The sequence below is a fragment of the Palaemon carinicauda genome, chromosome 34 (genome assembly GCF_036898095.1).
Source record: "Palaemon carinicauda isolate YSFRI2023 chromosome 34, ASM3689809v2, whole genome shotgun sequence".
NCBI lineage: Eukaryota > Metazoa > Arthropoda > Malacostraca > Decapoda > Palaemonidae > Palaemon > Palaemon carinicauda.
In genome coordinates this window covers 78,552,444-78,578,018 of record NC_090758.1, presented here as the reverse complement: position 1 = coordinate 78,578,018, position 25,575 = coordinate 78,552,444, and the positions used below count along the sequence as shown (strand labels likewise).

Genomic DNA, 25,575 nt, shown 5'->3' with positions numbered 1-25,575 from the left:
AGATCTATAGGCTCCACCAAACTCCATATCCTTAGCTCTCAAGGATGGTGAGGTTGCAAACCAAGAAACTGGTGAGCTTGAGCCAGTCTTGAACCCCAGTCCAGCATATCGCCAGACGGACGTTTCCGATAGGTATCCACAACGCTAATAACTCCGTCCTCTGACTCCAAGTCCCCCTTTCTTTCCAGATCCTAGCTGTCTGTTATATTCAAAATTTTTCAATATTAAACTTACCCGATGATCATATAGCTGTCAGCTCTGCTGCCCGACAGAAAAACCTACGGGCGGAATACGCCAGCGATCGCTATACAGGTGGGGGTGTACATCAACAGCGCCATCTGTCAAGTAGGTACTCAAGTACTCGATGTCAACACAGAACCAATTTTCTCTCTGTCGTGCCACTGGCAAGACCTACTAAATACGCTGTTACTAACTGGATTTGTTTTCACAACTATTTGGTGAAGTACACTATTCCAGTTTTGAGCTTTCGCTATGCAGGGGTTTTATCTTCATTTCAAAACTTGAACTCGTTTTGGATAGATTTAATTATGGTGACAAAGAGAGTATGGACTCTTTCACTTTTAAATGGCCGACCCTTCCCTTAGACGGAAGTGTGTTTAGGTTTTTAGTAATTTTGCTTAACACGTTATAGATCTATATATTTTATATCTCTCCGCCTTTATTAGGCCTCTTCGATTAACTTTCCTTTTATTATAAACATATAAAAATAAATTTTTATGTTTTGTTTATATGCGACCTTTCCTGATAGTAGGCGGTCCTAACTTGGAACCGAAGTTAATCAACGTTGAGCCCGTTATATCGTATTTAACCTTTAAAGAATTTAAAACTTTTTAAATTTAATGTTTTATGAAAGAATTTCTTTGATAGTCTCGTACTGTTTTCAAAGATGAACTAACGTTACGCAGTTGTTGACGTTCAGACGTTCAACATGCGCTCTATCGTTACGATAGAGAGAGAGTGTATCACGGTTTCACTTGCAGTAAGAGTAAATCGATTCTGACGTTTCGTTCATTCTTTCTTAGCTTAAATGGTTTAAATTCTAAATTAAAGGAACTTTTTATTTGGAAAACCTTTCAGTTTTTTCCTTTAGCAAATAACATGTTTTGACGATATATAATTGGGCTCTTCTCTCAGGTGCGAAATCTAGAGAGAAAGAGAGAGATAGAGACGGAGGGAGAGAGAGGAGAAAAAACGTTTTGTTCAAGCGGGTAACGTTGTTCTCGTTTTACTCTCCTCCCTAGTCGCTGTAGGGGAAGAAGGTAAAACGTTTCTAGGGTTTTATTCTTGTTCCCAGGCAATGTGCGGTGAGAGATTGTAAACGTAGTTTATTTGAACTAGTGTTTAGTCTCTTTCCCAGCCACTGAATTCTTTATCTTTATATATGTTTTCTGTTGCATTATACGACTGTTTTCGCAATTACTACCTTTTAATGAAGGGTAGGATTGCGTGTTTCAGGTAGAAATCAGTAAAAGTTTCGATTTCAGTGAAATAAGTGCAAAACAGAAAATCAAAGTGATAAAGTGATATGCGCAAAGTGTTACAGTGTTGCGTCCGAGGGTTCGTCTGTTCGTGCCTGGTGTTCACCTAGTCCGGGATCTCTTGCAAGCTCCCAAGCCCAGGGGAGAAGTAATGTCGAACGACTTATGGGTTCGTCAGGCCTTGATCAACGAACAGACGTTTTTCCCTCCGTGGTTTCGGGCGTATCTACCCAAGATCGCCCCACCCACACAAAGACGAGAGAGCCCATTTACTTCTCGTCTGCGGAAGAGGTTTCTCGTAAGAAACCTTGGACCAAGGTCTCGCAGCTTATTAAGTGCAAGTCGGTCCCTTCCGCGCAAGTCCAACGGCCCAGGTGTAGCCACTGGGTCAGTTCGGACTCGCTGCAGTCTTCCGATGACTGCACACCTCCTAAGAGAGGTAAAGCGGTACCGCAACAGGCAGTAACACCGTCTGTTGCCGCACCTGCTGCTGTAGACCCTAAGTGGTCTTTGCTACAGTCTATGCAGACACAGTTAGCATCTTTTTTGCAGGAGTATCGTGCGGAGAAGGTTGACGCTGCACCCGTTAGCCTACAACCTACCACGGTTGTGCGCCCAGCAGACGCTGTGGCTGCCTGGTCCCACACTCCAGCTGTGAGAGCTCCTCCACCCATGCGCAGTCGACCCTGCCAGACGCATGCTGACGTTCACAGACGCACGGAACCCTCCGTTGACGTGCGTGTGCTACCACAACAACAGGAGGGTGGAGTTAAGCTGCCGTGTTTTGACACGGTGCGTCAGCCTCCGCAACCCACTGTGGTTACCGCCACTCGCCCGCAGCAGACTAGTCAGTCAGGAGTTGAGGCTTCCCCACACAGCTTTGGTTGTTGCCAGCTCACAGACTGTCAAGCAGTTACATGACGTTGCCTTCTGGTCTGTTACTAATGCACCAGTGCTGTATGTCCTCACGCACTTGTTGTGGTTGACAGTTCAGTTTTTTGACGGTTCACATACTGTCAAGCAGTTACATAACGTTGCCTTCTGGTCTGCTGCTAATGCACCAGTGCTGTATGTCCTCACGCACCTGTTGTGGTTGACAGTTCAGTTTTTGACAGTTCATAGACTGTCAAGCAGTTACATAACGTTGCCTTCTGGTCTGCTGCTATTGCACCAGTGAGACCCTCACTGAGATAACCTAGCTTTTCTCGGACAAGGTTCCTGTAGATGAGAAAGTGCTGTTCTCCCTCCTACTGATATTCCTTTGAGGACTCTGTCATTTGGAGAGGAGCCTTAAGCTGCTTAGCCTCCTATGGACTTTAATTAAATCATGATGATTTTTTAAGGATCTTCGTCCGGATCTTGTAACTGCTGCTCCTCGTTCGCCTCACGTCAGAACTTACACTAGGCCTAGCTACTTCGAAGCCGTTGTTGTTAAGCTAGTGCTCTCTCGCTCTCCTAGAGAGCGTTACGTCGGCTAGGCGACTGGTTTTTGCACCAGGAGGAGTTTTAGGGATACAGCCTTTTGATTTCCCTTCTTTTTATCTGGCTTATAGAGCGAGAGTCTGATAGGACACGAGAGAAGTTCTCAGCTTGGGAGTTCATGCCTCTGCCCAGGTAGACTTCTCAATTCTGGTAGACTCGGCCAGGCGCATAGCCAGGAGACGCTCCAGTCGTTTACAGGTCAACTTCTCAACTTTTGTCGAGCCTTTGAAGTTTTGCTGTACTATTATGTCACACATAACAAGGCTTCCAGGGATGGTAAATGGTTCCGCTTCAGTCGCTAACCCCGTCTGTTGCCACACCTGCTCCCGTAGACCCTAAATGGGCTTTGCTGCAAGACATGCAGTCCAAGCTTGTGTCCTTGATAGAGGACTTAATACGGAGAAGAACCTTCTGGCCAACAACCTTCCTACCGGTTGGTTGTGCGCCCTGTTGACGCTGAGGTATCCTACTCGCGTCCGCCAGTTGAGGTGGTTCCTCCACCGATGCGACCCAGTGTGGGTTGCCAGTCGCACGTTGACGTTAAGCGACGTTCGGAGGTGGTTGTTGACGTTCAGTGTGTCACTAGGAAGACGTTCAACAACCAGCAGAGGTGACTTGTTGTGACGCAGTGCGTCAACCTCAGCAACCCGGTAGGGTGTTGACTGCACAACCCAGACAGTCTAGACAGTTTCGGGTTGACGCTGTACTTCCTCGCGTCCCCATGGTTGTTGACAGTTCACAGACTGTACAGCAGTACCATGATATTGCGTCCGGCTCCGTCACGCATCCACCAGTGCGACCGGATTCAGCGAATCAGACGTTGCCCACTCCGTTGCCGTTTCCTCATCAGTTTCGGATGAGGAACCCTCTGATGAGGACGTTGCTGAACAAGACGATCAACCCCCAGCCCTGCTATCCATCCAGAAGATGCTGAAGAAGGAACGCTGCCCTGTCAGGCTGTGGATGAGTCTGGTAAGGACACTGTCATCAGTGGTTCAATTTGTGTCACTAGGAAGACTACACCTCCGTCCTCTTCTATACCATCTAGCTTTTCACTGGAAAAAGGACAAGACGCTAGAAGCGGTCTCGATCCCGGTTTCCGGAAAGATAAAGTCTGGTCTGACTTGGTGAAAGGACTATATCAACCTTAGAAAGGGTCTTCCCCTGACTGTTCAGACTCCCAACCACGTTCTCTTCTCGGACGCATCGGACGTAGGCTGGGGTGCGACATTAGACGGTAGGGAATGCTCGGGATTATGGAACTCGAGTCAAAGGACAATGCATTTCAACTGCAAGAAGCTACTGGCAGTACGTCTGACCTGGAAAAGCTTCAGGTCTCTCCTTCAAGGCAAAGTGGTGGAGGTGAACTGGACAACACACGGCTTTGACGTACATCTCCAAGCAAGGAGGGACCTACTCTCTGACATGGTACGAGATCGCAAGGGACCTCCTCCCCTGGTCAAAAGGTCTAGACTTTTCACTAGTAACGAGGTTCATCCAAGGCAACTTGAATGTCATAGCAGATTGTCTCAGTCGGAAGGGACAAATAATTCCAACAGAATGGACCCTCCACAAGGATGTATGCAAGAGACTTTGGGCCACCTGGGGCCAGCCAACCATAGATCTCTTCGCAACCTCGATGACCAAGAGGCTCCCAATAGTTTGCTCACCTATCCCGGACCCAGCAGTAGTTCATATAGATGCCTTTCTACTAGATTGGTCACATCTAGATCTATATGCATTCCCTCCGTTCAAGATTGTCAACAAGGTACTGCAGAAGTTCGCCTCTCACGAAGGGACAAGGTTGACGCTAGTTGCTTCCCTCTGGCCCGCGAGAGAATGACTCACCGAGGTACTTCGATGGCTAGTAGATGTTCCCAGAACACTTCCCCTAAGGGTGGACCTTCTACGTCAGCCACGCGTAAAGAAGGTACACCAAGGCCTCCACGCTCTTCGTCTGACTGCCTTCAGACTATCGAAAGACTCTCGAGAGCTAGAGGCTTTTCGAAGGAGGCAACCAGAGCGTTTGCTAGAGCAAGGAGAACATCCACCCTTAGAATCTACCAATCGAAGTGGGAAATCTTCCGAAACTGGTGCAAGTCAGTATCCGTATCCTTGACCAGTACCTCTGTAACTCAAATAGCTGACTTTCTCTTATATCTGAGGAAAGAACGATCTCTTTCAGCTCCCACTATCAAGGGTTACAGAAGCATGTTGGCATCAGTCTTCCGTCACAGAGGCTTAGATCTTTCCAACAATAAAGATCTACAGGACCTCCTTAAGTCTTTTGAGACCACGAAGGAGCGTCGTTTGGTTACACCTGGTTGGAATTTAGACGTGGTACTAAGATTCCTTATGTCAGACAGGTTCGAACCGCTTCAATCAGCCTCCCTGAAAGATCTCACCTTTAAGACTCTTTTCCTGATATGCTTATCCACAGCTAAAAGAGTCAGTGAGATTCATGCCTTCAGCAAGAACATTGGATTCTCATCCGAAACGGCTACATGTTCTACAACTTGGTTTTCTAGCCAAACACGAGCTGCCTTCTCGGCCTTGACCAATATCGTTCGATATTCCAAACTTATCGTATGGTTGGAAATGAACTAGAAAGAGTATTATGTCCTGTAAGAGCTCTTAAGTTCTATTTAAAAACCTTTACGAGGCCCGTCTGAAGCTTTATGGTGTTCAGTTAAGAATCCATCTTTGCCTATGTCAGAGAATGCTTTATCCTATTTTATCAGACTGTTAATACGAGAAGCTCATTCCCATCTGAATGAGGAAGACCAAGCTTTGCTGAAGGTAAGGACACACGAAGTTAGAGCTGTCGCAACTTCCGTGGCCTTTAAACAAAATAGATCTCTGCAAAGTATATTCCACGCAACCTATTGGAAAAGCAAATCAGTGTTCGCGTCTTTTATCTTAAGAATGTCCAGTCTCTTTACGAGAACTGCTACACTCTGGGACCATTCGTAGCAACGAGTGCAGTAGTGGTGAGGGCTCGACCACTACAATTCCCTAATTCCATAACCTTTTTTAATCTTTCTCTTGAAATGTTTTATTATTGTTTTTGGGTTGTCCGGAAGGCTAAGAAGCCTTTCGCATCCTACTTGATTTGGCGGGTGGTCAAAGTCATTTCTTGAGAAGCGCCTAGATTAGAGGTTTTGATGAGGACCTTTAGTATGGGTTGCAACCCTTCATACTTCAGCTCCTAGGAGTCGCTCAGCATCTTATGAGGATCGCGAGGCTCAGTAAGGAAGACGTACTTAAAAAGGCAGAGTAATTGTTCAAGTCGACTTCCTTACCAGGTACTTATTTATTTTATGTTTGTTATTTTGAATAACTGCTAAAATGAAATACGGAATACTTAGCTCATAATAATGTCAACATGTAATGCTGGTCTCTACCCACCCCCCTGGGTGTGAATCAGCTATATGATCATAGGGTAAGTTTAATATTGAAAAATGTTATTTTCATTAGTAAAATAAATTTTTGAATATACTTACCCGATGATCATAAATTAAAGGACCCACCCGTCCTCCCCAATAGAGACCCAATGGACCGAGGAGAAAATTGGTTCTGTGTTGACATCGAGTACTTGAGTACCTACTTGACAGATGGCGCTGTTGATGTACACCCCCACCTGTATAGCGATCGCTGGCGTATTCCGCCCGTAGGTTTTTGTCGGGCAGCAGAGCTGACAGCTATATGATCATCGGGTAAGTATATTCAAAAATTTATTTTACTAATGAAAATAACATTTTTGTTTCCTTTCCTAAACTTTTCTCTTAACCTATACAGTATATAGTTATACAGGCCATTTAGGTAAAATAAATGACAGCAGATTGCTAAAGTGTTAAGGGGCTTGGCAAAGCTTAATCGTGATCTATTTAGGATTTATCGCTTGAGGCTCCACCTGGTTTAAAAGTGTGTAGGAACTACCATTGCGGAAAGTGTTCGTCTCTCAGTAATTAACTTTTCCAAGTTCTATTTCTTGCGAGCGAAGATTACAGTCATCTTAAGAGAGAAGAGGGTGTAATACATCAAACTGGTTTGCAAGAGATTTTCACATTTTGAAGGTCCCACTCAGTCACCAAATATCATCTTTTCATGAAGGTCTTAGATACGTACATCATCTATAGTCAATTTCTTTTAGCGATGCATTTTTGCACCGACTCGCAGCGGTGCCCTTTTAGCTCGGAAAAGTTCCCTGATCGCTGATTGGTTGGACGGATAATTCTAACCAATCAGCGATCAGGAAACTTTTCTGAGCTAAAAGGGCACCGCTGCGAGTCTGTGCAAATCTGCCTCAATAAAAGAAATGGACTATAGTTATAAAATCATCAGAGCCTCAACTTAATAATCCCAATGTCCTCTTTTCATAAAGGTCTTAGACACTTATATAATCTGGTTGTAAAATCGTCAGAGCCTCAACTTAACCCTTTTACCCCCAGGCTATCTGGAAATTTCCAACCCTTAACTTCCAGGGGTTATTTTTTTTTCAAGTACATTTTGCAGTGCGTTTTTTTTAAATTGCTCTAACAGCCTTAAATTTCGTCACAGAGAGGTCAGGTTGGTCTCATTCTCTTGGAAAATGCCTGAAGTTTTTCAAAAAATTATCAAAAATATGCAAAAAAAAATAAAATTGGGTAATTGCAGTTTTTTGCAAGGACGTACCGGTACGTCCATGGGGGTAAAGGGATGAGTTTTGTGAAACGTACCAGTACGTCCTTTGGGGGTAAAAGGGTTAATAATCCTAATGTCTTCTTTTCATGAAGGTCTTAGACACTTATATAATCTAGTTATAAAATCATAAGAGCTTCAACTTGATAAGTTTAGATATTTCACATCTCACAGACGTCAATCCTAAATTAGTAGTGAATGGTGGAGTAGATATGGGTCCTACTCGCCTCAGGATACATACATACATACATATACCAAGGCACTTTCCCCAATTTTGGGGGGTAGCCGACATCAACAAATGAAACAAAACAAAAAAGGGGACCTCTACTCTCTATGTTCCTCCAGCCTAACAAGGGACTCAACCGAGTTCAGCTGGTACTGCTAGGGTGCCACAGCCCAACCTCCCTCATTATCCACCACACAGGATAGATATAGAAAAATGCTTTGAAATAATCATCAAAGGGTTAGAAATCCAAATGCAGAAAATTTGCAAATGCCAGGGTAACATAAAGATATTTAGTCCACTGTTGTACCAGTAGGGTCATGCTGATGGCATCAGATGTAATATTGTGCTATTTTTCTGCAAAAGGCTAAAATTACTGCCAGATCTGTGTTCAGACAGCCTCTGTAACGTTTACAACACTCCCAGAAGGCTAAAGGCACAAGTATTAGAGGTAATGAAATTGGTAAGGTAATATTTCAGAAACCTTTATAGGGTTTAGGGCAAACAAGTCTTAATGCATCTATCTATCTATTTACCAAGGCACTTCTTTCCCCAATTTTGGGCGGAAGCCGACCTCAAACAGGAACAAACGGGGACTTTTCCTCTCTTCGCTCCTCCCAGTCGACGAGGGGTTCAGCCGAGTTTGGCTGGCACTGCTAGGGTGCCACATCCCATCTTCCCCCGTTATCCACCACAAATGAAGTTTCATGCGCTGAATCCCCTACTGCTGCTACCCCAGCGGTCACCGAGGCGACCGGAGGAAGCAGCACGGCCTACCAAAACTGTCATAATCGCTCTCCATTCATACCTATTTCTAGTGTGCTCCCTTACCTCTCACATCTATCCTCCTATCACCCAGAGCTTTCTTCACACCATCCACCCACCCAAACCTTGGCCTTCCTCTTGTATTTCCCCCATCAACTCTTGCATTCATCACCTTCTTCAGCAGACAGCCATTTTCTATTGGCTAATGTATAGTTGGCCCTTATTATTAAGGGAAGGGGGATACAGGATTAGGTAACCGACATGCCTGTGATTGTATGAAATAAGGGAATGCGCGCTGGCTACCTTCAAAGCACTTCTAGACCCAATCGTATCTTCTCATATAACCAAAGAGAAACTAATATAAAATTCACAGGTATTAACCCCTTGAATTTTTATTTTTCAATATTAATCTTACCCGGTGATCATGTAGCTGCAGCTCTGCTGCCCGACAGAAAAAACCTACGGGCGGGATACGCCAGCGATCGCTATACAGGTGGGGGTGTACAACAACAGCGCCATCTGTCGAGTAGGTACTCAAGTACTTCTTGTCAACACAGAACCAATTTTCTCTCTGTCGTGCCACCGGCAAGACCTACTTGATATGCTGTTGTTTCTGGAGTTGATTTTCACGCTATTTGGTGAAGTAATCTCTCTAGTTATTAGCTTTCGCTGTACAGAAGTTATCATCAATACTTTATCACTTTCATTGATTAGATTTTGGATTATTTGTTGACGACTTGGATAGATTTTGGATTTCCCCCTTTGACTAATTCAAGATGTCTGACCCTACTCAAGTCCCCAAGTACAGGCAGTGTAGCGCTAGGGACTGTTCTAGGCATCTTCCGAAGGCCTCTATAGATCCTCACACCGTTTGTTCCAATTGTAGGGGTAAAGCCTGTCAATTGGAAGATCGATGTGAGGAATGCGCTGGGCTTTCGGAATTCGATTTTCAAGAATTCCTTAAGAATGCACGTAGGCTAGAGAAGGATAGGATCAGGAGGAGTTCTTCTCGCTCTTTTGATTTTTCCTCTCCCCATGCCCCACAACCTATTCCTTCCCCTGTAGTGGTTACACCCGACCCTTCTACTAGCTCTCATCAACCTTCGATGGCGGATATGATGCATGCCATTCAGGCTCTTGGTGACAGAGTTGAGTCATTAGCGAATGACCGCAATCAACTCTTGGCTGACGTCAAAGAGTTGAAGGAGAAAAGTGCAGTGGGAGTGTAGTGAGTGTCAGTGCAGTGAAAAGTGTCAGTGTTACGCATGAGGGTGCGTCTGTTCGTGCCTGTCGTCCTCCCAGTCCGGGACCTCTTGCAAGCTCCCAAGCCCAGGGGAGAAGCAATGTCGTACGACCAAAGGGTTCGACAGGCCTTGATCAGCGTACAGACGTACCCTCCGTGGTTGAGGACGTATCTTGCAGAGATCGTCCCACCCACAAACAGACGAGTGAGCCCATTCATTCCTCGTCTGCGGAAGAGGTTTCTCGACAGAAACGCTGGACCAAGGTCTCACGACCTCTCAAGCGCAAGGTCCCTTCCGAGCGAGTCCAACGGCCCAGGTGTAGCCACTGGGTCAGTTCGGACTCGCCGCAGTCTTCCGAAGACTGCACACCTCCCAAGAGAGGTAGAGTGGTTCCGCAGCAGGCAATCACTCCGTCTGTTGCCGCACCAACCGCTGTAGACCCTAAGTGGTCTTTGCTGCAGTCTATGCAGACTCAGCTAGCTTCCTTCATGCAGGAGTATCGTGCTGAGAAGGTTGACGCTGCACCCGTTAACCTACAACCTGCCACGGTTGTGCGCTCAGCTGACACTGCGGCTGCCTGCTCCCACACTCCGGCTATGAGAGCTCCACCACCGATGCGCAGTCGACCCTGCCAGACGCATGTTGACGTTAGCCGACGTGCGGTACCCTCCGTTGACATGCGTGAGCTACCGCATCAGCAGGAAGGTGGAGTCAAGCTGCCGTGTTTTGACGCGATGCGTCAGTCTCCGCAACCCACGGCAGTCCCCACCACGCACCACCACTCCGCTTTGGTTGTTGCCAGCTCTCAGACTGACCAACAGCGGCATGACGTTGGATCCAGTGCAGCTACGCATGCACCCGTGCTGCCGGATTCAGCCGTTCAGCTTTCTTCTCCTCCTTTGCCGCTTCCTCCTCAGCATTCGGATGAAGGAATCTCTGATGATGACGAAGCTGCGCATTTGGACGATCAACACTCCGACATAGATGAACCCAAGACTACGCCTCCCTCCTTAGACTTTAGGAAAGTCCTTGCCCTGTTTAAGGAGTTGTATCCGGACCAGTTTGTGTCTGCAGCTCCACGCTCACCTCCCTCTGAGTTCGCTTTAGGCATGCAGTCAGCAGCTCCTGCCTTTACGAAGCTCGTACTCGCTCGCTCGTCCAAGAGGGCTTTAAGGGTACTGGGAGAGTGGCTGCAGGCCAAGAAGCAACTTGGGAAGACTACCTTCATGTTTCCCCCGGCCAAGCTTGCTTCCAGATCTAGCGTCTAGTATGCCACAGGAGAGGTTCTCGGCTTGGGAGTTCCTGCCTCTGCCCAGGGCGACTTCTCAAGTCTGGTAGACTCTCCCCGCAGACTGGCTATGAGACGGTCCAAGATTTGCTGGACTTCTTCGGACATGGACCATCTTTTGAAGGGAGTTTTCCGTGCGTTTGAGATCTTTAACTTCCTGGACTGGTGTTTGGGAGCGTTGAGCAGAAAGACCTCCCCTTCGGATAAGGACTCTGCCATGCTCATCATGTCCTGCATGGACAAAGCCATTCGGGATGGGTCTGGCGAGCTTGCGGCTTCTTTCGTGTCTGGAGTTCTCAAGAAGCGAGATCACCTTTGCTCCTTCTTGTCGGCGGGAGTCACACCATGTCAGAAGTCAGAGTTGATGTTTGCTCCGCTATCGAAGTGTCTCTTTCCTGAAGAGCTGATCAAGGGGATTGCCGCCTCATTGATCCAGAAAGACACCCATGACCTGGTGGCGTCATCCGCACGTAAAGTCACAGCTTTACCTTCCGTGCCTAGACCGAGGATGGACACACCAGCGTCTAGGTTCATTCCGCTCTTTCGTGGCAGAACATCCAGCAGAGGAGGTACCCGTGCCGATAGTCAACGTGGCAACAAGAAGAAGGGTTCCAAGTCCTCAAGAGGCAGAGTCTGACTGCCATCTTCTCCAGACAGCAGTGGGAGCCAGGCTCAAGAACTACTGGCAGGCCTGGGAGAACAGGGGTGCAGACGCACAGTCTGTGAAGTTACTCAGAGAGGGGTACAGGATTCCATTCTTGCGCAAGCCCCCTCTAGCAACAACTCCCATCGACCTCTCTCCCAGGTACAGAGAGGAGGACAAGAGGCTAGCTTTACAGCAAGAGGTGTCTCTCTTGCTACAAAAGGGAGCGGTAGTCATAGTCCGGGACCATCAATCCCCGGGCTTCTACAACCGTCTCTTCTTAGTGGCGAAGAAGACAGGAGGGTGGAGACCGGTGCTAGACGTCAGTGCTCTAAATGTCTTTGTCACCAAGCAGACGTTCACCATGGAGACGACGAAGTCGGTGCTAGCATCGGTCAGGAAGGAAGACTGGATGGTCTCGTTAGACCTAAAGGACGCGTACTTTCACGTCCCCATCCACCCAGATTCCCAACCTTTTCTAAGGTTCGTCTTTGGGAAGGTGGTTTACCAGTTCCAAGCCCTGTGCTTTGGCCTAAGCACGGCACCTCTAGTGTTTACCAAACTGATGAGGAATATTGCCAAATTCCTGCATTTAGCAGACATCAGAGCCTCCCTCTATTTGGACGACTGGCTTTTAAGAGCTGCGTCAAGTCGTCGCTGTCTGGAGAATCTAAAATGTACTCTGGATCTGACCAAGGAATTGGGTCTCCTGGTCAATATAGAAAAGTCCCAACTCGTCCCATCCCAAACTATAGTCTATCTAGGTATGGAGATTCAGAGTCAAGCTTTTCGGGCTTTTCCGTTGGCCCCCAGAATCAGTCAAGCCCAAGAATGCATCCAGAGCATGCTGAAGAGGAACCGATGTTCAGTCAGACAGTGGATGAGTCTGATAGGGACGCTTTCATCGCTGGACCAGTTCATCGCGTTAGGGAGACTCCACCTCCGACCCCTTCAGTATCACCTAGCTGCTCACTGGAGAAAGGACATGTCGCTAGAAGCGGTCTCAGTTCCTATCTCCGAGAAGATGAAGTCTGCACTGACTTGGTGGAAGAACAACATTCTTCTCAGGGAAGGTCTACAACTGGCTGTTCAGACCCCCGACCACCTTCTCTTCTCGGACGCATCGGACACGGGCTGGGGTGCGACACTGGATGGTCAGGAATGCTCGGGCACGTGGAATCCGGATCAAAGAGCACTACATATCAACTGCAAGGAGCTACTGGCAGTTCATCTGGCCTTGAGAAGCTTCAAGTCCCTCCTTCTAGGCAAGGTGGTGGAGGTGAACTCCGACAACACCACAGCCTTGGCGTACATCTCCAAGCAAGGAGGGACTCATTCGATGACGTTGTTCGAGATCGCAAGGGACCTCCTCACCTGGTCAAGAGATCGAAACATATCTCTTGTAACGAGGTTCATTCAAGGCGACATGAATGTCATGGCAGACCGCCTCAGTCGGAAGGGTCAGATCATCCCTACAGAATGGACCCTTCACAAGAATGTTTGCAACAGACTATGGACCCTGTGGGGTCAGCCCACCATAGATCTGTTCGCTACCTCGATGACCAAGAGGCTCCCAAATTATTGCTCACCGATTCCGGACCCAGCAGCAGTTCACATAGATGCCTTTCTTCTGGATTGGTCCCATCTAGACCTTTATGCGTTCCCCCCGTTCAAGATTGTCAACAAGGTACTGCAGAAGTTCGCCTCTCACGAAGGGACAAGGTTGACGTTGGTTGCTCCCCTCTGGCCCGCGAGAGAATGGTTCACCGAGGTACTGCAATGGCTAGTAGACGTTCCCAGGACTCTTCCTCTAAGAGTGGACCTTCTGCGTCAGCCGCATGTAAAGAAGGTACACCCAAGCCTCCACGCTCTTCGTCTGACTGCCTTCAGACTATCGAAAGACTCTCAAGAGCTAGAGGCTTTTCGAAGGAGGCAGCCAGAGCGATTGCCAGAGCAAGGAGGACATCCACTCTCAAGGTCTACCAGTCAAAATGGGAAGTCTTCCGAAGCTGGTGCAAGGCGAATTCAGTATCCTCAACCAGTACCTCTGTAACTCAGATAGCTGACTTCCTTTTACACCTAAGGAAGGTAAGATCCCTTTCAGCTCCTACGATCAAAGGTTACAGAAGCATGTTGGCAGCAGTCTTCTGCCACAGAGGCTTAGATCTTTCCAACAACAAAGATCTACAGGACCTCCTTAAGTCTTTTGAGACCTCAAAGGAGCGTCGGTTAGCCACACCAGGTTGGAACTTAGATGTGGTTTTAAGGTTCCTGATGTCAGCAAGGTTCGAACCGCTTCAATCAGCCTCTTTTAAAGATCTCACTTTGAAGACTCTTTTCCTCGTTTGCTTAGCAACAGCTAAAAGAGTCAGTGAGATACACGCCTTCAGCAGGAACATAGGATTTACATCTGAAACGGCTACATGTTCCTTACAGCTTGGTTTTTTAGCTAAAAACGAACTCCCTTCTCGTCCTTGGCCCAAATCGTTCGAGATTCCAAGTCTGTCCAGTTTGGTTGGAAACGAACAAGAGAGAGTACTATGCCCAGTAAGAGCTCTTAAGTACTATTTAAGACGTACGAAGCCATTACGAGGACAATCAGAAGCTTTATGGTGTTCTATTAAGAAACCTGCTTTACCGATGTCGAAGAACGCAGTTTCTTATTACATCAGACTTTTGATTAGAGAAGCCCATTCTCATCTGAATGAGGAGGACCATGCTTTGCTGAAGGTAAGGACACATGAAGTTAGAGCTGTCGCAACTTCAGTGGCCTTCAAACAAAACAGATCTCTGCAGAGTGTAATGGATGCAACCTATTGGAGAAGCAAGTCAGTGTTCGCATCATTTTACCTTAAAGATGTCCAGACTCTTTACGAGAACTGCTACACCCTGGGACCATTCGTAGCAGCGAGTGCAGTAGTAGGTGAGGGCTCAACCACTACATTCCCATAATCCCATAACCTTTTTTTTAATCTTTCTCTTGAAATGCTTTTTATTGTTGTTTTTGGGTTGTACGGAAGGCTAAGAAGCCTTCCGCATCCTGGTTGATTTGGCGGGTGGTCAAATTCTTTCTTGAGAAGCGCCTAGATTAGAGGTTGTGATGAGGTCCTTTAGTATGTGTTGCAGCCCTTCATACTTCAGCACCTAGGAGTCGCTCAGCATCCTAAGAGGATCGCGAGGCTCAGTAAGGAAGACGTACTTAAAAAGGCAGAGTAATGGTTCAAGTCGACTTCCTTACCAGGTACTTATTAATTTTATGTTTGTTATTTTGAATAACTGCTAAAATGAAATACGGGATACTTAGCTTCTAATGTTAACATGTATGCTGGTCTCCACCCACCCCCCTGGGTGTGAATCAGCTACATGATCACCGGGTAAGATTAATATTGAAAAATGTTATTTTCATTAGTAAAATAAATTTTTGAATATACTTACCCGGTGATCATGAATTAAAGGACCCACCCTTCCTCCCCATAGAGACCCAGTGGACCGAGGAGAAAATTGGTTCTGTGTTGACAAGAAGTACTTGAGTACCTACTCGACAGATGGCGCTGTTGTTGTACACCCCCACCTGTATAGCGATCGCTGGCGTATCCCGCCCGTAGGTTTTTTCTGTCGGGCAGCAGAGCTGCAGCTACATGATCACCGGGTAAGTATATTCAAAAATTTATTTTACTAATGAAAATAACATTTTGTCAACAACAACAACGAATGCAGCCATTTCTAGTCCACTGCATGAGAAAGGCCTCATACATGTCAATTCATGTGTGGGGTTTGGCCAGTGTATATTGGTGATGGCGGGAGATTTCCGTCTGACCCCTAACAGCAAGCCATCCTAGTACGGGTGGCCCTGACCTGTATGGCTTAAGGAATAACAGCAAGCCATCCTAGTACGGGTGGCCCTGACCTGTACGGCTTAAGGAATCCCCACTCGGTATTTAAGAAATAGAATATTGCAGTAATAGAATTTGTGTACTGTACAGTTATATTGTACATCATTATTATTATTATTACTATTATTATTAGCTAAGATACAACCCTAGTTGAAAAAGCAAGATGCTGTAAGCCCAAGGGCTCCAACAGAGAAAAATAGCCCAGTGAGGATAGGAAATAAAGAAATAAACGTTATAAGAAGTAATGAACAATTAAAATAAATTATTTTAAAAACAATCACAACATTAAAACAGATATTTCATATATAACTATAAAAAAACTTATGTCAGCCTGTTCAACATAAAAACATTTGCTGCAAGTTTGAACTTTTTTTTGTTTTTATTTTCAAGTTCCTCCTTCTTCCACTTCAGGAGTATGTCAATAATAAGGAAATAAATAAACATTATAAGAAGTAATGAACAATTAAAATAAATCATTTTAACCCTTTTACCCCCAGGGTATTTGGAAATTTCCAACCTTTAACCCCCAGGGGGTTATTTTTTTCCCATCACATTTTGCAGTATATTTTCTTTAAATTGCTCTAACAGCCTTAATTTTTGTCATAGAGAGGTTAGGTTGGTCTCATTCTCTTGGAAAATGCCTGAATTTTCTCAAAAAATTATCAAAAAATATGAAAAACTAATTTTTATAGCATTTTTTTGCAAGGACGTACCGGTACGTCCATGGGGGTAAAGGGATGACTTTTGTGAAACGTACCAGTATGTCCTTTGGGGGTAAAAGGGTTAAAAACAATCACAACATTAAAACAGATATTTCATATATAACTATAAAAAATCTTCTGTCTGCCTGTTCAACATGAAAACATATGCCGCAAGTTTGAACTTTTTTTTGTTTTGATTTTCAAGTTCCTCCTCCTTCCACTTCAGGAGTATGTCAATAATAAGGAAATAAATAAACATAAGAAGTAATGAACAATTAAAATAAATTATTTTAAAAACAATCACAACATTAAAACAGATATTTCATATATACTGTAACTATAAAAAAAAAACTTCTGTCTGCCTGTTCAACATAAAAACATTTGCTGCAAGTTTGAACTTTTTATGTTTTTATTTTCAAGTTCCTCCTTCTTCCACTTCAGGAGTATGTCAATGGCCAACGTATCTGCAGCAGGAGCGCAGAAGGAGCGTCCCAAAACCAGTCTGGCCAATTCGAAATTTAGAGCTTCAACTATCAGCCTCACCGGTCGGCCCTCCAGCGTGTCGTCGTCCGTCCTGGCTAACAGAGTTCCTTCAGGTAAGGGAATTAAGTTTTTTCAAATTAGTTTTTTAATGTAAAGGATATTGGATTTGGGTAGTGATAGGGAGTTCTATATAATATTTTGAATTTGGTTGATAAAAGATAACAATTATCTATTTTTGCGGTTACTTTAACCCTTTTACCCCCAGGCTATTTGGAACTTTCCAACCTTTAACCCCCAAGCGTTTTTCATTTTCAAGCACATTTTGCAATATATATATTTTTAAATTGCTCTAACAACCTTAATTTTTGTCATAGAGAGGTCAGGTTGGTCTCATTCTTTTGGAAAATGCCTGAAGTTTCTCAAAAAGTTATCAAAAATATGCAAAAAGAAATGTAAATAGCAGTTTTTTGCAAGGACGTACCAGTACGTCCATGGGGGTAAAGGGATGAGTTTTGTGAAACGTACCAGTACGTCCATTGGGGGTAAAAGGGTTAACGTATAGGTCACATTAAATAGTGGTACAGTAGATGTCTTAAGTGTGACTTACATTGCAGTAATTTACATAAATACCAATGTATATAGGCTTAGAGTATTGTAGTGTTTGCACTAGTATAATTCTTACATGATTTCCATTCATCAGTGGCTTTAGAAGTTGTGGATAAGGTAACTTGAAGTTCCAGTATTAGCACAGTTTATTAAATATGATTATTAGGCTCCTGTGAAGCTATACTCAAATAGGAATTTATTTTCTACACTTTTTTCAACTAAAAAAGTTAGATGTTGCGGCCAATTGGTAACGTGTCTGCCGGGTGATCGCCCGACTTGGATTCGAGTTCTGCTCATACTCGATGGTTTCAAGTAGTGTCTGGAATCTCAACTTACCTGTGAGCTAAGGATGAATCATTAGCAGCCATTGCCTGGCCCTCCTTGATCTTGGCTTGATGGAGAGGGAGCTTGGGTGCTTATCATAGGTATATATGGTCAGACCCTAGGGTAATGTCACTGTCCCGGGCCTCTGCCATGTACTGTATTACTTGCTTACTTGTTTACTTGTTTTGGCTTTAAATCCAACCCTCCACTGAAGTCGAGTGAACTACTTCTCGGGCGGGTCCATATTAATCATCTAACGAAACATTTTCATTATAACTTATACAATTCTTTGATTGTAACATCTTCCAAATCATATGATCTTGTGAAAAGTAATGTCTTTAGTTTCTTCTTAAATTCAATTGCTCCCTTTAGGTCCTTCATTTCAGTTGGCAGTTTATTATAATGTCTAGGCGCACAGTAGCTAAAAGCCCTTTCACCAAATTTACTATTTGTTCTTGGTTCAGATAGCCTATGTTTGTCACTCATGTGTCTTATGTTAACATTTGTTTCTAGTTCTAGTTTGTTCAGATGACAATTGGCCAGAATCCCGTGTTATTATTAGGGACTCGAGGGATTTCTCCAACTTTCTTAACTAGAAGGTTCCTATCAATACATTTTTATAGGTGCAGATGTTACGAACTTGATCTCAATCTCTCTTTTAACATACATACATACATATACCAAAGGCACTTCCCCCAATTTTGGGGGGTAGCCGACATCAACAATGAAACAAAACAAAAAAGGGGACCTCTACTCTCTACGTTCCTCCAGCCTAACCAGGGACTCAGCCGAGTTCAGCTGGTACTGCTAGGGTGCCACAGCCCAACCTCCCACATTATCCACCACAGATGAAGCTTCATGACGCTGAATCCCCTACTGCTGCTACCTCCGCGGTCATCTAAGGCACCGGAGGAAGCAGTAGGGCCTACCGGAACTGCGTCACAATCGCTCGCCATTCATTCCTATTTCTAGCACGCTCTCTTGCCTCTCTCACAGTCATTAGAAATTATTTGTTAGTGTTTTATCTACTGACCTCAGCTTTTATCATGTTTTGGTGTTCCAAGAAAATATATTTATGCCGAGGGTTTTGACCTTTTAGGCAGATGATTCAACTTAGAAATTATTTAGTCTACTCTGAATTAAAATCAAATTGTTTCTAGCCAGTATAGATTTAGAATTTACCAGTAAGTGCTAGGGAATGAGGTTGAAATCCAGTGGACCTCGACTTGCAAACCCACTCCGTGTTTTATATTATGCGGCGTTACCTTTGATCCTAGACTTTCTATTTGTACTACCAAAGACAGAGTATGTCTTCTTCGGAGATGTTGGTGCTAGTGCCACGTGTTGCAAGTCTTCAGTGATGTTGTTACCTGTAAGTGTATTTGAGTAAATAAGAAAATGGGCAGGCATAGTAAAGATTACAGAGGTGATAAGCGTGTGACGACTGAGATGGTATGGGCATGTGTGAGGAATGGTGGGGAGGGAGTGAGAAGGGCTTGAGAGGAACCTGTTAGGGGGAGGAAGATTGAGATGGAGGCAGAGAATTAGAATGGGAGATAAGGTGAAGGATGATATGGAGAGAAGAGGTTTGGGGGGAGAAGATGCCATTGCTAGAAGGCATTGGAGAGGGTGCAACTGGCAACCTACCCCTTAATGTAGGGATAATGGTGAGAGAGATAAGGTGAATGATGATATGGAGAGAAGAGGATGCCTTTGGCAGAAGGCATTGGAGAGGGCGCATCAGGAAACCGTCCCCTTAACCTAAGGATAACGGTGAGAAAGAAGCATTTCATGTGTTTGTCTGTAGTTGGATGTCTGCTACCTTTTTGTATCTTTTTCATTTTATTAATGAATGAAGTTGGTGTTTTTTACTTTCTTAAAAATGGTAGTTATGCAATAACTTTGCTGTTGTGCGAATTTGTCTCATAACTACATACATACATATACCAAGGCACTTTCCCCAATTTTGGGGGGTAGCCGACATCAACAAATGAAACAAAAACAAAAAAGGGGACCTCTACTCTACGTTCCTCTCAGCCAAAAAGGTAACGTGCAGATTTTTAACGAGTTGCCGAAGCTGGAATTTTCTTTTTGGCAGCAATTGATTAAAGTTTGGGGGAGAAAAGAAGGCAGAATTAATGGAATGAATTGCTCAAATAAATTGTATGCTTATACTACCCGAACGTTAGTTAGTACGTTATCTTTTACTTTATTCACGGAGCATCAGCGTTTATATTCTATCAAGATATAGCAATACCGTTTCTCCCAGCATCAGATGTCTTTCTTTCCTTTCTATGCCGTCAAGAAAGTTTCTTTTTATTTATTTATTTATTTATATATTTATTTATTTATTTTTTTTTTTTTTTTGTGATACTCCTTAATATTATTGGGATATTGTTTGATTTTGGATTTTTGTTCCAACTTTTAGATTTTTTTTTCTAGACATGCGGATGGTATGTCATACTGTGTGGATGCAGTTTTTTAGTGATATTTTATTTTTATTACTTATAAATGTTAGAGAGTGAATGAAGGATGCAAAGTGTTGGAGATAGTTAAGGGACTGGTAAAGAATAGTGGGTTAGGCATGAATGTAAAGAGAGTTCTATATGAGAAAGTGATTGTACCAACTGTGATGTATGGATCGGAGTTATGGGGAATGAAAGTGATGGAGAGACAGAAATTAAATGTGTTGGAGATGAAATGTCTAAGGAATATGGCTGGTGTATCTCGAGTAGATAGGGTTAGGAACGAAGTGGTGAGAGTGAGAACGGGTGTAAGGAATGAGTTAGCAGCTGGAGTGGATATGAATGTGTTGAGGTGGTTTGGCCATGTTGAGAGATTGGAAAATGGCTGTCTGCTAAAGAAGGTGATGAATGCAAGAGTTGATGGGAGAAGTACAAGAGGAAGGCCAAGGTTTGGGTGGATGGATGGAGTGAAGAAAGCTCTGGGTGATAGGAGGATAGATGTGAGAGAGGCAAGAGAGCGTGCTAGAAATAGGAATGAATGGCGAGCGATTGTGACGCAGTTCCTGTAGGCCCTGCTGCTTCCTCCGGTCGGCTTGGATGACCGCGGAGGTAGCAGCTGTAGGTAATTCAGTGTTATGAAGCATCATCTGTGGTGGATAATGTGGGAGGGTGGGCTGTGGCACCCTATCAGTACCAGCCAAACTCAGTTGAGTCCCTTGTCAGGCTGAGAGGAACGTAGAGAGGAAAGGTCCCCAATTTTTTTTCATTTGTTTGATGTCGGCTACCCCCCAAAATTAAGGCAAGTGCCTTGGTATATGTATGTGTATACTTCTCATGTAGTGTATTTCCTCATTTTATTATTCAGTGGACTATTTTTCTTTTGGAGTCCTTGGGCTTATAGCATCCTGCTCATCCAACTAGTGTTTAACTTAGCTAGTAATAATAATACATACATACATACATATACCAAGGCACTTCCCCCAATTTTGGGGGGTAGCCGCCATCAACAAATGAAACAAAAACAAAAAGGGGACCTCTACTCTCTACGTTCCTCCAGCCTAACAAGGGACTCAACCGAGTTCAGCTGGTACTGCTAGGGTGCCAATGATAATAATAATAATAACAACAATATGAGTTTATCTTTTAGAGATAGAATTTCCCGAGAAATTGGTGAGGTTTTACAGTAATGTTGAATATAGTTAGTGACAAAACATAATATTCGATATATTCTGAAAAATCCATAGGAAGTTTTTGAACAGAAAATTGTCAGATAATGATAACAAGCTTGATACCAAAGTCCTGCTCTTCATTAGACACGGATGCACAGGTCTCTTTTTTGTCCCCGGGATGAGAGCGAATGAGTTCTGAGAATGGGTTTTTATGTGGGGAAAGTAGTTCTTGTTTCCAAAATTGATTAGCCCGGGTATCCAACTCATTTAAAGTATTTTTTGTAGAGAATTTAATGTTAACCCTTTTAAACCCAGGCTATTTGGAAATTTCCAACCCTTAACCCCCAGAGGGTTATTTTTTTCCCAGCACATTTTGCAGTATATATATTTTTTTAATTGCTCTAACAGCCTTAATTTTTATCATAGAGAGGTCAGGTTGGTCTCATTCTCTTGGAAAATGCCTGAAGTTTCTCAAAAAATTATCAAAAATATAAAAAGAAAAAAATTATAGCAGTTTTTTGCAAGGCCGTACCGGTACGTCCATGGGGGTAAAGGGATGAGTTTTGTGAAACGTACCAGTACGTCCTTTGGGGGTAAAAGGGTTAATAAAAATCTCAAATGCATTTTAGGGCTTCTTGCTTGAGGGTACACTCGGGCAATCTATTCCATCTTATTTCTCTTCCCCCCTTTTTTTTTAGTTTATATATGAAATATCCATTTCAATGTTGTTACTGTTCTTGAAATATTTTATGTCAATTGGTCATTACTTATGTAATTTATTTATTTCCTTGTTGGAGCTCTTGGGCTTTTAGCATCCTGATTTTCCAATTAGGGTTGTAGCTTAGCTAGTAATTATAATAAAGTGATAATGATGGGAGTTCTTTGAAATTTACTGATGCTTGGTGTTGATGGTATTTCGTTAGTCAAAAAAAAAAAAAAAGTTTTATGGAAAAAGTGAAAAAAAAAGTTTTATGGAAAAAGTGAAAAAAAAGTTTTATGGAAAAAGTGAAAAAAAAATTTTATGGATAAAGTGAAAAAAAAAGTTTTATGGAAAAAGTGAAAAAAAAGTTTTATGGAAAAAGTGAAAAAAAAAAATTATGGAAAAAGTGAAAAAATAAAGTTTTATGGAAAAAGTGAAAAAAAAGTTTTATGGAAAAAGGTGAAAAAAAAAGTTTTATGGAAAAAGTGAAAAAAAAAAGTTTTATGGAAAAAGTGAAGCATTTGTGTGAACACTAGAGAGAAGGGTTGGGTGTCAAAGTAGGTCTTAAGCAATGTGTTCTTTTAGGTGTTTGTGATAGAAAGTGGAGTTGAGTTGTAAAGTGTAAAAAAAAAAATATTTTGGGTTTTGTTTGTGATTTGAAAGAGCACTTTTTTTTCCAAATGCTGTTTGGTGATTGGAGTTTTTTTTTTTTTTTCAAATGCTGTTTGGTGATTGGAGTTTTTTTTTTTTTTTTCAAAATACTGTTTGGTGATTGGAGGTTTTTTTTTTATCAAAATACTGTTTGGTGATTGGAGTTTTTTTTTTTTTTTTTCAAAATACTGTTTGGTGATTGGAGTTTTTTTTTTTTTTTTCAAAATACTGTTTGGTGATTGGAGTTTTTTTTTTTCCAAATGCTGTTTGGTGATTGGAGTGTTTTTTTTTTTTTTTTTTTTCAAAATACTGTTTGGTGATTGGAGTTTTTTTTTCCAAATGCTGTTTGGTGATTGGAGAGTTTTTTTTTTCCAAATGCTGTTGGGTGATTGGAGAGTTTTTTTTTTTTTTTTTTTCCAAATGCTGTTTGGTGATTGGAGAGAAGTTACAAAGACTATGGAAAGCTTAAAAGCTATTGTAGGTCATAATTATTATTATTATTATTATTATTATTATTATTATTATTAGATAAGCTACAACCCTAGTTGGAAAAGCATGATGCTATAAGCCCAAGGGCTCCAACAAGGAAAAGTAGCCCAGAGAAGAAGGGAAATAAGTAAATAAGCTACAAGAGAAGTAATGAAGAATTAAAATGTTATTTTAAGAAGACTAACGACATTAGAATAGACCTTTTGTATATAAACTATAAAGAGAGACTCTTGTCAGCCTGTTCAACATAAAAGCATTTATGCAAGTTTGAACTTTTGAAGTGAGAATACTGGTAGATGGAAGTCAAGGAGAGATGGGAAATGAGCTAAATAATTCTCTCTCTCTCTCTCTCTCTCTCTCTCTCTCTCTCTCTCTCTCTCTCTCTCATATAGTATACTGAACTAAAAAATAATTCACCCTCCCTTCTCTTGTCTAGATTTGATATACTAACTATGAACGTTCTCTCTCTCTCTCTCTCTCTCTCTCTCTCTCTCTCTCTCTCTCTCTCTCTATCTCTCTCTCGCTCTCTCTCCCTCGCTCTCTCTCTCTCTCTCTCTCTCTCTCTCTCTCTCTCTCTCTCTCTCTCTCTCTCTCTGATTGGGGAAAGCTACTTATAATTTTGAAGTTGTGAATTTTTTTTTTTTTAAATGACCATCCTTTACATTCAGATCTCCCTGGACAATTCTATCCTGTTCGTAATACTAGGCAGGCAGTTAATTCTAATAGCCAGGCCTTCTCCTTCATGAGGCTCAATAGTACACAGTACTCTAGAAGTTTTATTCCACCTGTAACCAGATTATGGAATGATCTTCCTAATCGGGTGGTTGAATCAGTTGAACATCAAAAATTCAAAGTTGCAGAAAATGTTTTTATGTTGATCAGGCTGACATGAGTTTTTATAGTTTATATATGACATATCTGTTTTGACATTGTTACTGTTTTTAGAATGATATATTGTTAATTTGTTCTCATCATTTATTTATTTCCTTGTTTCCTTTCGTCACTGGGCTATTTTTCCCTGTTGGAGCCCTTGGGCTTATAGCATCTTGCTTTTCCAACTGGGGTTGTAGCTTGGCTGATGATAATAATAATAATTAGTTTAACAACGGTTTAAAATCTTCAAAAATAGGCCTTTGGGCTTATAACATCTTGCTTTTCCAATTAGGGTTGTAGCTTATTATAATTACTTGCCAAGCTACAACCCTATATAAGCTACAACCCTAGTTGGAAAAGCAGGATGATATAAGCCCAGGGGCCCTAACAGGGAAAATAGCCCAGTGACGAAAGGAAAAATAAAATAGTTGAAGAACAGTGACAACATTGAAATGAATATTTCCTATATAAACTATAAAAACTTTTAACAAAACAAGAGGAAGAGAAATAAGATGAAATAGTGTGATATTTTAAGAAAAGTGACAACATTGAAATGAATATTTCCTATATAAACTATAAAAACTTTTAACAAAACAAGATGAGAAATAAGATAGAATAGTGTGATATTTTAAGAGCAGTGACAACATTGAAATGAATATTTCCTATGTAAACTATAAATTTTTTTAACAAAACAAGATGAGAAATAAGATAGAATAGTGTGCCTGTGTGTACCCTCAAGCAAGAGATAATAATAATAATAATAATAATGATAAATATTTACATATTTGTGCTCAATCCCATTATAAAAGACTCAATTAAAGATAATTAACCAACTAAAGGAGCTATTTAATGCTAAAACATCTCACAAACTTCTCGTTCTCTTCTTCATTTAAATCAAACAACAAATTAAAGTCAAAACTTCCCTATTTGAATTATTAAACTAATAAAAGTAAAAAATTCTTCCCAAAATGTCACCCGCGCATGTGTTTATTGACTACTTGGCAACTCTGTCCGGCAACGTTGCTATGGCTAACGTTTGAAAACACCAACAGACGCTAACGTACGTTTGTCGTGTGTTGTCGTTCCAAGTCCGTTAACGTTTTTAAGTGTTTTAATGCAAGTGTTATCCTTCATTTAAAAGTGGTAATGAATAAGTGTTATTTAAGTGTTAAGTGATACTTGTTTATATAAGCTATGTCTAGTTACCAACTAGTGCATTCTTTGCATTCTTTATATTCGTCTGACCTACATAATTATTTCTTCATTTCCTTCGTGATATAATTCTGTTATTTAATTATATTTAATGCATTAGATATGTTATATATAGTGAATTTCTTATTATCTTATTATCTAATTAAATAGATGATAAAGTAAGTGATATATATTAGCAATAATCT

The 25,575-nt window shown here is 42.4% G+C and overlaps 1 protein-coding gene across 2 annotated transcripts in view; it reads left to right on the top strand.

Annotated features, from left to right (window-relative positions):
- LOC137626499 (kinesin-like protein KIFC1) overlaps positions 1–25,575 on the top strand; it is an 86,488-nt gene that overhangs the window by 12,081 nt on the left and 48,832 nt on the right. For both annotated transcript variants that reach the window (XM_068357533.1, XM_068357532.1), the window contains exon 4: positions 16,860–17,014. In XM_068357533.1, coding sequence (XP_068213634.1) covers positions 16,860–17,014 — 155 coding nt within the window. The remainder of the gene's footprint in view (positions 1–16,859; positions 17,015–25,575) is intronic.